The sequence below is a fragment of the Balearica regulorum genome, chromosome Z (assembly GCF_011004875.1).
Source record: "Balearica regulorum gibbericeps isolate bBalReg1 chromosome Z, bBalReg1.pri, whole genome shotgun sequence".
Lineage (NCBI taxonomy): Eukaryota > Metazoa > Chordata > Aves > Gruiformes > Gruidae > Balearica > Balearica regulorum.
In genome coordinates, this window is record NC_046220.1 from 49813628 (window position 1) to 49828360 (window position 14733).

General features: G+C 40.1%; 1 protein-coding gene across 3 annotated transcripts in view; it reads right to left on the reverse strand.

Moving 5' to 3' along the window:
• Positions 1–14733, reverse strand: part of ADAMTSL1 (ADAMTS like 1) — a 206526-nt gene that overhangs the window by 6344 nt on the left and 185449 nt on the right. For 2 of the 3 annotated variants that reach the window (XM_075741113.1, XM_075741112.1), the window contains 3 exons: positions 6771–6971; positions 5556–5736; positions 2741–2948 (listed from right to left, as the gene is read on the reverse strand). In XM_075741113.1, the coding sequence (XP_075597228.1) occupies positions 2741–2948; positions 5556–5736; positions 6771–6971 (590 nt within the window). Of the gene's footprint in view, positions 1–580; positions 1950–2740; positions 2949–5555; positions 5737–6770; positions 6972–14733 lie in introns of those variants that run through there. The other variant, XM_075741114.1, reaches the window with a different exon arrangement.

Sequence of the window (14733 nt, forward strand, 5' to 3'; positions counted from 1 at the left end):
AGTTCAATCTTAAATACTTCTGTCAGGGCAAATAAAATGCTCTCATGTCATAAGCCAAGAGCCTATGATCCATACAGGCAATCTCAATACATTCCTTTTATTGTGCATTTTGCAGCATCACAGTTTATGGGCAAATAGTTAATAACCAAGAACACATTGAACCAAGAACTTATTCCACTCCATTTAATAGTTTAAAAGCATTGCAGAACAATAAACAAAAGCAGCATCTGTGACAAACACAGCAGATCTGCCAGCTTGCTCCAATACTGAGGTTATCCTAACCTATTCAAGCTTATCAATCACACATTTAATCCTCTCCTTTGATTAAATCTTAACTATAGGTATGAAGCATGTATTTGTGTTCTTTTAAAATTATACAATGTTTAGAAAAGAGTTTATTTTTTCTAAGTATCTGGAAATTATATTCAATAACAGACTGAAGGTTCAGGAAACGGACTTTAGTGCAAGGGAGGAATTTTTGCCAGGGGAGGGCTGCTGACTGATTCGTCTGCCCGCTCCACACCCTCACCACTAGGAGCCCTATTTCACACTGCCATGCTCTCCTCATGTAATACTCCCTGACAACTGGGAGGGAAAAGCAGTGACTGCCAGATTTCCAGTTGCTTCCAGTCAACCCCCTCATTGAGCAAGGTGGGTGGAAATGTCATTCACTGGAGTATGTGGAACACTTCTGTGATATCTGCAGGGCTAAGAGTCATCACCAGTAAGCCGGAGTCACTAGTTTCAAAACATGATGGGATTACATAGTGGAGATCAAAATGCCACTAACATTAAATGAAGGAAAAGAATTTATTCTAGAGGTGGGGGTGGAGTAGGTAGTCTGTTTATTTTCTCTATGAGTTGGGAAAGTTGGTCACTACACCTGGGCAACAGGGACCTCATACCCCATGATACTACTGAGAAGGTCATTGATCCACTGAGCCACTGATATGTTCCTAACTGTAATTAGGTAACAGTCTTCTGGCTTGGAGACTGAGCTGTCTAAAATCATTGTGGGACTTGATATTTTTTTTTAAGCTAGGTAGAAGAAATATTATAATGCACAGAGGATAGATCTAACAAATTAATTCAGACCTCTTTGATTTTCTCAGCTGAGTATGATGTCATTGGGAACAATACAGCCTGTAATGATCTACAAAATAAGGATGAGGTAACTGGCTTTTTGCAAGGATAATCCAGTCCTTTCCTGGAATTCCACAGGGAGTGAAAATTTGGTTCTTTCATATAAAAAGATAATTCCAAGCTTTATTCAGAAATGCAGTACAATAACTCAATCACCTTTCATGACAGAAATTTTGAAAATACACAGGGAAGAATTAAATAAAGCTGTTTTCAAGTAGTGAACAATAACAAATTCTAGTAGCTGAAGACGTTTTTTACTACCAACATTGTAAAAAACCCTGATGCAGTGCAAAGTGTTGTGCATATTACCCCAAGCAAATACAGAATGCATGTGGTTATTAATAACAAACTAACATATTACTCTAACCTCTAATACAACGTGATAGCATTTGCCATTGTTTTCAAACTGCCGCACCACACACTAATTAGAAAAAGAGGCAAAATGTTTCATGCTATATGTCAAGACTGATAGGTATTTGGTTATTATTTTCTTAGCCTTGCTTCTATATCTTTACCTGACTCATCTTTTCAGTTAGATGTATGGCTACTTTGGTTTTATCAAAATGCTTTTTCCCTTTGAAAATGTTTATTTCACCAAAAGTGATGTTAAAGTAATATTTGTATGTGGCTTTAACCTCTAGCAAAATTGGCTTTGGTGGTTTTAACCCTGTGTCTCATTCACCCTGGAATGCTATACCCCTACGTGAATCACCACTCTGGAGGTCCTTGGGCTAAAATCTGTGAGTTTCTACCCCTAAGTCTGAACTGTAGTGGACTCATCAGTCTTCACACATGGCTCAGTCAAGCTGGAGTGGAGAGAAGAAGGAGGAGAGCACATAATGACTGGTCCCAGGTTATAATTGACTACATACTGACAAGTGCTTTTCAGGAAATCTTATAGTTCATAGAGAGACAAAGACAAAACTCTTTTGTGGATTCCCACAATAAAGTGATTTAACTCTAAATACTTGGAACATTTGGTATTTATAGAGTGAAGCTTTTAAACAGCTGATCATTGTCTGAAGCTGCAAGGAGAGAATTTGAACATCTGCAAAACAGCATGAAGTAGTCTGAAAATGCTTTTAGCCTTCTATTCTGCTTTTTGTCTTGAAGAAAATCAAGAAAGTTCCCACTTTTTGGTGTTCCCAGGCAACATCAGCAACTTTGTAAACTGGGTTATTGTACAACCCCCTCGCTGCAATCCTATCACAATCATCAGTCCTGACTCCTGCTAGCCAAAACTGAAAAACACTCACTGGGTGGTAAGGGGAATTAAGACTGGGAGAAGGCTATTTCCCAGATGTGTCACCTGTCACCGTAAAGAGAAGCTGCAGACCTTTCCACTTGGGATGATACAGGGGTCTGCAATAAAAGTCCTATTCACAAGCAGCATTGCTAGGGTTTGTGGGAAGCTACAGAAATCCAAGCATGCAGTGCATCAAATATGGAGTTGAAAAAGCTGAGAAAATTAGTTGCTTAAAAGCCTGCAGGCCATTACCTAAAGATACCAGGGTGAAAAATTACTCCTCTCATTTTCTGTCACTTTTTTCTAGCCCACACTATAAGGCTATCCTTGGACCGCTGGCTTGTTCCTTACCTGGCTCCAGGAAGAAGTTGTCCACTCAACACAGGGCTTCCTGTTACAGTTCTGTGTGTCCACAGGGCGCTTGGACACCTGGGCACAAGCTTCATTCGACATCGGGACAGAGCTGCCTTTTGCTGTCAGGCGCTGACATGTCACTCGCCGCATCTGGATGCCTCCACCGCAGCTCCGTGAGCAAGGAGACCACGATGTCACCATCCATCTGTGAGAGAAAGGCAAACGGATGAGGGAGCAGATACCACCATCTGCAGGATCACTGATGTCAACAGGACCAAAGAAAGGCAACAATGGCGTGGTTCAGTTAGGGTGCGATCCTGGAAGGTTCCAAGTGCCTCAGCCTCCCATAGCATTCACTGAAAACTGTTCAGAGGATGAAAGCTGAGAATAGAGCACATTTTTCATTGAATTATCTTTCTCAAGGCTTTTTGGGCCCAGAATTCATTTTCTAGCCTTAAGGCTGTTTTTAAAGGCTTAGTAAAGGGACTGAGCATTTTGCTTTTAAACCACTGTGCTATGGAGGCTTTGGTCGCGGGCTACAGTCACAATGCCAGCAATGATTCGTTCATTTACACTCCTTAGTAGGGAAAACTATCTCTGTAAAGTTGCTGAAATAGCTCACAAGCCACTTTGAACTCGCTCCTGGCACAATAACCAAAATTCTGCTGGGTCCTGCTGATGCCTGGTCTGTTATGCCCCTGACAGCTGGGACAATCCAGAGAAGCCTGAAGGTTGCTCAGGGATGCAACTCTTTCTCCTTTCCTCTTGAGCTCAGGCCATGCATTCGCTGGCTGAGGCTCTGAACCTCTGTGTGCTGGGGGTTAAAAAAATCCAGTCTAATTAGTAAAAAGCCTGTAACAACAGAAAATAAAAGGCCAGGTCCAAACTCTTACCAGGATGGACAACACATTTTGTCTCTTTAAGGATCATTAAGTGAAACACTCGTACAGTTGGGTTTGGGAAGGAGGTAAGAACAGGAAGGATGGAACTGATTACTAGTTTCCTGAAGAGTTTTATGGTCAAATCAGCAGTTTGCTTCATTAAGTTTCATGATACTTGGCAAGATTTGTGTGTTATTGGGAGGAAAATAGCGCCTATCACGTCCCTTACCAGCAGTGTTTATGATTACTTTACAAAATAGGCAATAGGTGTTCTCCAGTCCCATGCAGTGGCATCCATTACTATTCCTCAGTGTTGTGCGGGTGATAAAAAAATCCCATGGTCACAGAAACACATATATAAACAAACACACTCCTAATACGGAAAACAAAAACACTGCTACTTTTTTTGTGCAGTTTGGTGAGGCTGAATCTGAAGTTTCCGTACCCCTCATAAAGCTCTGCTCTGCATTTCAATCAACTTTTATTTCCAAGGTTACATCTCAGCAGTTTCTCAGGAGCTCAGGGAGGACTGTGGGTTGCATTACAGTTCAGGGAAGGTATAAAAAGACATAAACCATTCCCATGGAATTTACAGCCATCACCAAGGAAAACTGCTGCTAATGAGCATGTTTCATATTTCATCAAATCTCTTTTGGTTTCCTTCTTATGACTCAGCTGGCAACTCAGAAAACATTTGCCTGCAAAGAAGGGTAGGAATATATTTTAAAAGGTAATTAAACAGAACCTATATACCCAAGACACAGCAAGTGTGGTAAATCTGACTGCTTACTTCTCATCAGGTTGCTTAGCACCTCTCCTTGCCTCAGCTTATATTCTTTTTTCTAATACAAGTCCCAAATCACTGTTGAATGAGAGAAGTTGTACTAAATTTCTCTTGAGATCTTGACTACTTTTAAGTGCTTGTATACTGAAACACACCATGTCCACAGCTGAAATAAGGGAGAGCAGGGCATAAAAACCCAGCAAAATATGGAAGAGCACGTTTACACATCTCAGCTAAGGAGCCACTGAATTGCAGAAGCACAGCATTTTTAACATGGAGGGATTAAAACACTGACTCTTTGGATAGGCACTCAGGATGTATTCTTATTTACACCAAAGTGTGTCAAAGAAGGGAAGTGTTTTGCAAGGGAAGGAAGCAGGAGAGGAAGACCTAAGTGTAGTCAGAAGTCTTTCAAGCTGTCCTGGCTCCACTGTGTTTAACAGTAACGGAAAACAGGGGATTACAGGGGAAGAGTTACAAACCCAAGGAAAATCAAATCCAAAAGGAGGCAGAACTCAGTCTGATCCCCCTTCATGCCCACTAGATCTGATGGGATGTGCCCATTTTACAAAATACATTTCCAGTCTGCTAAGGGAATTCTTTGCAGCTGCAGCTACAGTCCTGGCTGTATTGATATTCAGGCAACACAGTAACTCAGAATAAAATCCCAAAACAGCTGCTAAACCTAGCTCCTTATCTGTTATATTGTTGGGATAAATTGGTATGAAGCCATGTGGAACACAAAAAAGATATGACCCTACAGTTCTTGGGTGACAAAACTCCCATATGTACAGAGCTTAGAACAGGCATGATATTTACATCCAACATAGGGCGAGGCTGGAATCACCCAAGACAACTTAAGCTGTTTACTTAGCTAATAAAGAGAAGGCAATAGCCTATTATTTTCTAACCTAATTACTGAAGGAGTAAACGCTCTTTCTACCATGTATTGTCAATGTTTTCCACAAATCTTGCTACAAATTCCCAACTGTCTAGGTTAAGCACTCATAAATTCCCTTTTAGCCATGACTTTTCTCCCAGACAGGCACCAAAGAGGCTGCAATGGCATGATGTCATTGGCAGTGCAAAAAACTCTTTGAGCACATCTTAAAAGCATGTATGACATTTTAACATGAGACCGACAAACCGTGAAGGGCAGTCTCTCCTGTTGCATGCAACAGGCTGCAGGGCTGGCTTGGGCTTCTCTTTGCAGTAGGATACATTGACTTCGGCCCCATCCAGTAAGCACCTCAGCTGGGGCAGCTGCACTCCTTTGTGGCCACAGGAAGCTGAACAAGCCATCAGCTTGTCCACTGACCATCGGTATTCTGTCAGAAAGTATGGGAGAGACATGTTAACACTCAAAAACTGCCAGCAGGAGACCCATAGAAAAGAAAGAGTCAGAAATGTTCTGCAGGATGAAATATTTGGACTCAGTGTCTCGTGTGAAGGGGAGCTAACTACACCTACAAGGCACCAAGCAATAAACAAAGAAGGATTCCAGATGATGTAAGCCACTGACTGCCTTTCGGGTAACAAACCAAATTTTTTGGTGCTTAGAAGCATCAGGCATGGAACGCGAGTGACATGGTAGAGCAGTTAAGTGAAGCTAGATGCTAGTGATGCAGGACATTGCGTCTACATTTTTAAAGGGGTGTGATTTAGTGAAGATGTGGTTAACTGCAGTTACCAGCACTATCTATGATTCTGTGATCTTACAACAGTGTATTTCTCACCAGGTAGATCATACAGATCATCCATCCTGAAGATGAATGGGGGAGTTGCATGGCAAAATTTAAGGGAAAGTTAAATTCTTCTCCACTCCATCCCTGACAATTGGAGCAATGAAAGCTGCATATTCTGTTCCAACCAATCTGCACTGCTCTTTTCTGTGGCTTTATCACCTTCGGTTTATTTCTACGTTAAATATAACAGATGCAGCATTTTTGCAAGTGAAGGGTTTTCAAGCAAGAAGGGATTGTGAAACACTGACTTTAGCAGATTAACAGAGGGGCTTCTAATTTTAGGGGTTCAAACTGTGACACCTCTGTCTTGAATTTCTGGTCAAGAAAATCGTCCAGACTCAACAAACATAGTATAGCTGGAATCAGCAGGGAGTGTTTTATGCTCAGCAGGCCAGAAATGTTGGGTGTCATTTTGGTAAAGTAAAACCTAAGACACTGCAAGGTACCCGGTTGTCCTGCAAATCTATATCCACGGCAGTAAAATGGCAAAACATCTATTTCCTATTATGCATGGCAGTCCTGGCTTCATAGAGGAGAAACCCAGGATGAGACAGGCAGTACAGGGAAGTCCATGGTAAAAACTTCACAGAGCAGCAGGATCAAAACTGGAAAGTTACCTTGTATAGCCAGGGATGTTTTTTGTGTGAGTGAGCCAGCCTCATTCTGAGCCAGGCAGCTGAATTCACCATCAGGAGCATCACTGATGTTGAGTATCTGAAGAATCCGGCCCACTGCCAGAAGGCGATGCTGCAGACTGAGAGGCTCACCAGAGTAAAACCAGGTGATGTTTGGGATTGGATGACCATCCACAGCACAACCTAAAAAACCAGGGACATGAAAGAAACCTTCTCAGTACTGAACTTGCTGAAAAATTACATGCTTTGAAGTGGTCAAAATTAAGAGAAAAAGTCGATTCCATCCCATTTTCTCCTTATCTTCTAATAATGAAAAATAGGAATACTATGGTAATGAGTACCTTCTCATCAGCTGAAAAAAAAGTTATACAAAAGCCAGCTAATCAGCCATATGAAAATCTCAGATCCATTTGGAAATATTCATATCATGCCTTCCCATTATTTTGGATCATCCTCCTTTTAGTATTGAGGAAGTTACACATCTAGTGTAAGTTCAAGGAGCAGCTTGAACAAGCAATACAAATAGAACTTGGTCTCCAAACCTCCTACTGGTGGGCATCTTCCTCTCTTGTATTTTATATTAAAAATCAGAAGTTTTTGTTACACAAACTTTTACACAAAATTCTTGTTACACAAAAAAACTGTTGAAAAACCCCAAAGAGATAAAATTGAGCCTTTAGAGGTTTTTGTCGCACCAATGGTCAATTCTCCAAGCAACAACCAACCCAAACCAGCAACTGGAAAAACCCTGCTGTTCTGAAGCATTGTATGGTTATGCCTGTGGATCATCAGCACAGCTGATGAAGTTTAGGTTCACAGTGCATTCTTTGCCTGTTGAGCTGAGGGAGAGTATCTGTAAGATACTGTTTCCTGTGGTCCTCTTATCAGGTGCACACTTTGCCAGCTTCATGACGAACTGTGGAAGATTTGTGAGACTTGCATATCCTGGGAAAGACAGTTAAGTTACCTTACATATTTCCTGAGGGGAAAAAAAAGAACTAGGCAATTTCCGTGGTGCAACCCATCCACACCTATTGCAGGGGTGGAAAACCAGAAAAGCCATGCACAAGGGATGGTGTATATTACTTGGACTGCTTGTGGCTTAGGCTAGTCCTGCACTTCCATGCATCTCACTAATACATGAAAGGTCTGGCTAAGTTTCTGTGAATGCAATCTATATGGATTGTTAGTTTGTTATACTACAGCTTTACACTGTTTTGTTTATATGAATATGCATGACTTTATTGTATACAAAATCCCTTCTGAAATAAGTGTACTATATAAACAAACATAACATATATACCTGAACATTCACACTAGAACTGGTCAAAAGGAAGACATAAAAAAGGAAGAGTATAAATTTAAAATACTAAAAGATGGAAGACTGTTCTAAGATTAAGGAATAATTCTATCAGCTGGTATTTCTTCATGCCATTTAATTATTATTTATTATTCACTGAGACAAATAAGGATGTGAATATGAGGCCTTTGTGGCTGCAGTGAACAGACACTGCAATGTGAACAGACGTTTTCATTACTGTTCTTCTCATTCTTGTCTGTCTGCCTGAGCAAAAACTGTTCCTACGAGAGAGGGAAGACGACTTATAGTTGCTGCAATCAACGTTTTATTTAAATATATATTTTTTCCTTAAGAATTTATCTATGCCTTATTGAGGTGCCTATCACTGCAAGAATAAAAAAAATACATTTTCATTAATCTACTAAGGAAGACTGAGCAGGTTGATTTCCACCCATCGTCAAGACCAAATCCTCGAGATTTGAGGAGCACATTACTTTGTTTAGGAACCTTTGTTGACCTTCTTTTGACTTAGGTCACATCCCTAAACTAACACTAGGGAATGGGCTACTGTAATCTTTACTTGTCTGCCTTTTGCCACTAATCATACCTCCAATTACACTATTCCTGTGGCAGAAGATGCTGCCTTGCCCACGAGAATTGAAGCTTTCTTGCTCATACAAAGCAGAACAAATCAAACAAGATGGGAAAAGCCAGTGGTGACCCATGGCACGTCCCAGCAATTTTTATGCTGAGAGGTAGATCCAGGCACTAGAGAGACCTCATCTGCTGCTCGGGAGGATAAATACTGGTGTAGTGGCTACACAGATTTTGGCCGAGTCCCCTGTTGCTGGCAAACCCTGCCTGCATCCACAGTGGGGAAGGGTGTGGGCTGGATAAGGTGGCCCGTTGGGGCTGGTTCACACTGTGTGAAACAGGAGAGCAAGGGCTCCCCACTGGAAGCTGAGTGACGCACACAGTAGGCTCTGCAGCTGCAATGACAATATTTCAGTAGCAAAGAACTAGTTAATGCAGCTAAATATTAAAAAAGATGGAAAAAAGGGAAGAAAAAGGCAGAATGAGAGAGTGCACACTGCTCACAGTGATCTCCCCTCTTCTCTTTTTCCACTTTTATAAGGCTAAAGAGTCTTAACTATTTGTTTTAATTTCTTCGGCAAGGTCTAATGCAGCTTCACCCTTGGCAGTTCTCTCCCCAACACTCACTTCCTGACCATAAAGACACAGCTTGCTTTGCTGCCTAAGTAATTTTTCCTATTTCTGTAAGTTCTCTATTTATTCCTGCTACGCTTCATTTTGTTATTCCTTTTGTCCTGAATACTGATGGGTTTTTTCCTACTCTTGTGCTGAAAAACAAAACTCATCCAATTTCCAAGATACTCATGCTCGAATAAATGTCATAAAAGATTTCAGCCTCACAGGTTTAAGGCTAAGTTAAAACCCATGGAAAACAAAGGAACATACAGGAAATTGATAAATTTAATAGTAAGTGGCTGTATGAGTTTTGTGTACAGTATTCTAATTTTTTATATTTGCTTGTCTTTTAAGATAATTGCAGGGATTTCCGCAGGTCAGCATATAGCCATGACAACTGACAAAGGCATGCTGTGAGCTCAGTCTGCACAGGATAAATGAAGAAAGCAGAAAGGTCAGTTTGATATTAAGCAGAGAAGAGCTGAAATTTACTTCAGTGTGCAAATGGTCCTAGTTTGTGACTGTTTTTCTTTAAAAATGTTATTGTCAGGCAAAACAATATAGTCTTCCTAGTACTGACTATTTTACTTGCCTTATATAGTATTTCTTCTTCCAAAATGCATATATAAAATACCAGCTAAAGGAACAGCCAGTAATCGATAATATGGGGGGAAAACCCCAAACACTATTCCCTAGATGTGTTCTACCAATGAGTAATTATTACTTTTTTAAACATTTAACAATAAAAGTTTACTAACACCTATGAGACTCATATGTAATGGATACTCCTCATTTGTATTTGCAGAACAAGCATCAATCCCATTTCACAAGTGACATTTCCTATACGTTTCCCACGTGTATGGATGCATAAGCTGTGGGATAATGTTTTATGCATATTAAGTGAAAACCAGAGTACAATAAAAACCCACGTTCCATTAATATCCCCTTCTCATCTTCCAGGAATAATTTTAATACCATTTAATGCAGATTACTGACACCTATTCTCTACTTCCTCCCATCCCTGTGGACATTGACTGCTTTATCCTTCCAAAGCTCAACACCTGTCCCTATAATGCCTGAGAAGGAAAAACTGGCTTTGTTTCCAAAAACAAAGCTATTGCAGAGTTTAGTGCATCAGAACCCTTGGGAAGGTGAGGAAGAAACACTTTTTGGGGTCTGTTTCTGAGCAGTGAAAGCTCTGGCATGTGAAGGCCCATCTCCTTCATTCCTTCTTAAGTAGAGAAAGAAAATACTGCCTTCATCCCCCCTTCCAAAGTCTGCTGTGACTCTGAATTCATTCAAAGCCAGGATGAGTCACAGATGTGCAAAAGCTGGAGATACAAACAAAAATCTAATACATATTACATCTTTTAGTAGGGAAAATGTTAGTATTTCAAAGACAACAAGGGGGTATTTGGAAAGGGAAGACCAATGTTTCACAACAATGCTAATAATTCCATAAAAAGTAAATGCAGGCCAAATTCAGCTCCCCATTATACCTCTGCAACATTTGCTGTATGACTGTAGCTGCAGAAAGACTCTGGGCTACTGTGCTAATGCTAAAAGAACAAAATATGAAGCATGCATCAGTCTTTCACTTGCAGACTTCAAAGACTGAAAAAACCCTAAGTGCAAAGGTTGTTGATTTTAGGATTCCTTTTTTTAGCGGCCTGACATCTTAAATCAGCAGAACTGTACGGAAAACAATGGTGAAAACTTCAAAGTCAAACAAATTACGCAAGTTTGCATGTGCCTCCAGGGCACATGGAGGTACATGCTGTCTTACCGGCCGCCAAGCCACGTGCCAGCAGTGGAGCTGGAGATCAAACTCTTGCCTTCTTAGTCTCAGGCCAACACTTTTATCTTTGGAAATTACTTCCTATTTAAGAGATAGGTCTGGATAGCGTAGCCTGGATGTAAACACATACTGTGGTATGCAGTTTGGATCCATTGATATTAATGTTAAACTACATGCTTGTAAAGTTCAGTTTTACATCCTGCTTACTCATCAGTGATCACGCCTTGCAAAATAAGCAAATGTTTGTGCTGCATTAGTTCAAAATACTTTGAATCAACAAAAAAGGGCTGAATTTGAAAAAAGTAAGCATCCCAGTTGGTTAAGGACTGCATGTTTCAGGACATCACAAGCTGCAATAAATGTAGCACAGAAAGTTCACAGAAAACTTCAGCTAGACCAGAAAGCCTATGCCTTTGCCTCTGCAAGTCACAGACATGTGACGACTTCTATCTGGCAAAGGAGAAATGAAGGGATTTGGCAGCAGAATTGTTAATTATATTAAAACTGAAATAAAGCAAGCTAAAAAAAATTTCTCTGATTCTGTATATATTTTACTGAACTCTGACAGAAAAGTGTGGTAGACCACAATACACTGTGTTAAAGCAATAAATATAAAGGAGCTACAGGATTTGAAACCTGACTATTTCCACTCTAATCTCCGCATTGAAAGAGCTAAACTATGCTTTCAAAATAGAAATAAGATTAAGGATGAAACGAAGAACAAAATGCTTGGAACAAAATGTAGAGAAGCCACAGATCAATTTGAATAGACACAAGCTTGGTGCTGAACAACTGAGTTGTAGTTCACATTGTATTACTGTGATCACAGTACACGGGTGAGATCAGACTGGCACAGAGAAATATTTCCCCAATTTCCTTTCATAGCTGTTTTTTTCCTTAGGTGACTAAACTGAGAAATGGATGTTAAAACCTAAAACAGAGTTAAATTTAATTCCGTCCTGTATCTAACATAAGGAAGAAAATTTGACAGGATGTATTCAACTTTTTAAAATGCTATCAAACCCAATGAAGGTAGGTAAGATCATACCTGAAAGCCATATGTATGTAAAATCCATTTTGCTGAAGTGGCAAAACTAAGAGACAAGTCTTTATAGTTTCTCTTATGGGGAAAGATTTTTCAAAGTACAAAGTTTAAATTTAAACAGGCACTTAACTCAGGGTGTTATGCAAATTACTTCTCAGTGCTTTCATACACTGAATGAAATGAAACTTACAAAAGGTAATGTGGTCCTGAAAATCCCCAAAAGAAAGAATTAATGTAAGTATAACCTTTATTTTTAATAGTTTAAAGGAGGACAAATGAATGTGAATTTATACTAGACAAGGAAAGTTATGTATTTAGGAATTCTTGAAATAGGCCAATTCGGCTGATGACAGCAGCATTTTAAAAGAAGATGGTATTTTAAATAACTATTTATGGCTCCAAAGGAGCAGTTGAAACTTACTATACTAAACATAACATGGTTTTTAAACAGTTCTCAAAACACCTAAACCAGTTACCCAATGCCACACATGTTGTTGTTATTAGATATCATTTACATAGCATTGTAAATTTACACCATATTCAACAAAAATTGAGTTAGGCCCATTCCCTGCCCCACAGAGGTTGTAAAAAACGTTCCCAAATATACAGCCACATGGTGGGCCTGGTAGTAATACTGTTTTCTAAAAATTACTCTGACAATGGGAATCCTACACACTGAGAATCTTGTATTAATAAGGCTTGGGCTGAAAACAATCACCAATGGCAAATCATGAAACCAAAGCCTATGAAAACGGATACAGCATGCTGAAACGCTGAAAAAATCTCCTGAGCTAACTCTGATGGGTTTATTCAATGCATGACAAAGATGGGAACGGAGTACCCTTCAGTATAAACTTCTCCACCATAGCTACAGCTCCAGGTTAACTGTACAAGCACACTTATGGGGGAAAAATCACATTGAAAAGAGGTGCATGGAGCAAGCACTGAACAACAGTACAGCACAAGGAGTTCAACAAAAGACAGAGCAAGAGCTAGCATGTAAGGCGATGACCAGCCCAAACTGCGAAGGTCAGTGCTGCTGTAGAAGCCTTTCTGTATTTCTTAAGCTGATATAAACTTTCTACATCTTGAGACATCAGCAGCTCAGGAAACTTCCTGTGGTGCCAGGATAATAACAAACGCAGAGCAGAGGTGGTGGAGGGCCGACAGGTACAGGAAAGTCAGTGCTGCTTGCTCCAGAGAGGCTGCAACTTCTGTCCTGTATTAACAAAGTGCTTTAGCCATTTGGGAGAGGTTTTGAGAACCAACACGGGGAGAGAGGGTGCTTCGAAACTTAGAATAGGTAAGTCCTTTAGTCAACAGATCAGAAATCCCACAGTGTTTGAAAACTCCCTTAGCACTTACTCTAGAGCAAAGCTTAAGTTGTGCAAGAGGCTAAAATATCTTTTATGTGAAGGAGCTGGCAGAATGACAGGTCTCCAGACTGGGATACCTGTGGCAAGTCTGATACCCCAGTTTTTCACCAGAACTTGCCTCAGTGGAGCTCTACATCATTTATATCTATGTTAGAACAGAATATAGGCCAGTGATCCAGGAAAAGCTTAGAGACACAAGTTCAAGGGCTGCAGCTCTTACCACAAAACCAAAATTAAACAGATGTTGCCCCAGAGGCCAGTGATATTATTTTATGTGGCAGCACTTTGGACCACTGGTGTAGATCAGTGGTTCTCAGACTAGCTCATTCATGGCAGCAAACAGCAGGAAGGAAGGAAACCCAAGGCAGCAGATTGCCTTGAGGACCTTGCTCTTTTGACTCTGCTTTCAGACCTTGGCAGTGGCAGGACTAGTGTCTGATTGCCTGAAAAACACTGCATCAGTGTGGTCAAAATGTTCGAACAAGCAGAGGTATCATCACGTACCATATGCACTGAAATGTATGCAGTATGCATATGCAAATGAAAAGCCACACATTTCGATGAAATGCTATGGTGCAGTCTGATGTAGAAGGAAGATACTGCGATACTGTATGAACTATATACAATATTTAGAATGTAATCGATGTGATAGAGTCTGATTGGGGAATTAATTGCAATGATAATGGGATATCCTTGATACCAATTTTAATTCTCATCTTTAAAGAAATGTCACTTACATCGGAATTCTCGTAAACAGTGTGACAAGGCAGAATTTTCACTGAGGCAAAAATGGAAGGGAATGGCAAATACAATTAACAGGACAGATTATCCTATGAATGCACCTGGTGCTTTATCCTCATCACAGTGGAAGTATTATTAGTGTAAAATAAAGTTGCTGAAAAAATATTCTTTAGCATGAGAACTACTTTTAAAACTTTATATCCAATGTATTACAGAGAGTGAGGAAGAAAAAAATGATGATGTGCAAAATAACTTCTTGGATAGTCATGATTTTATCTGACTCCTACTGCACAACTTCTGCAGCTGTCATTTTCTTTAGGAGAGCACAGGCTGGTTTAATCATCATTATTCATGAACTTTCTCTTTGCTAATTCCCCAAACCTACAAAAATTTAGAGTAGGCCCAAGGTAGAGAGGGGAGGGGCAAAGGGAATAAAGGAAAACTTGTTTTCAGAAGATATACTCTTGCTTTTGAGT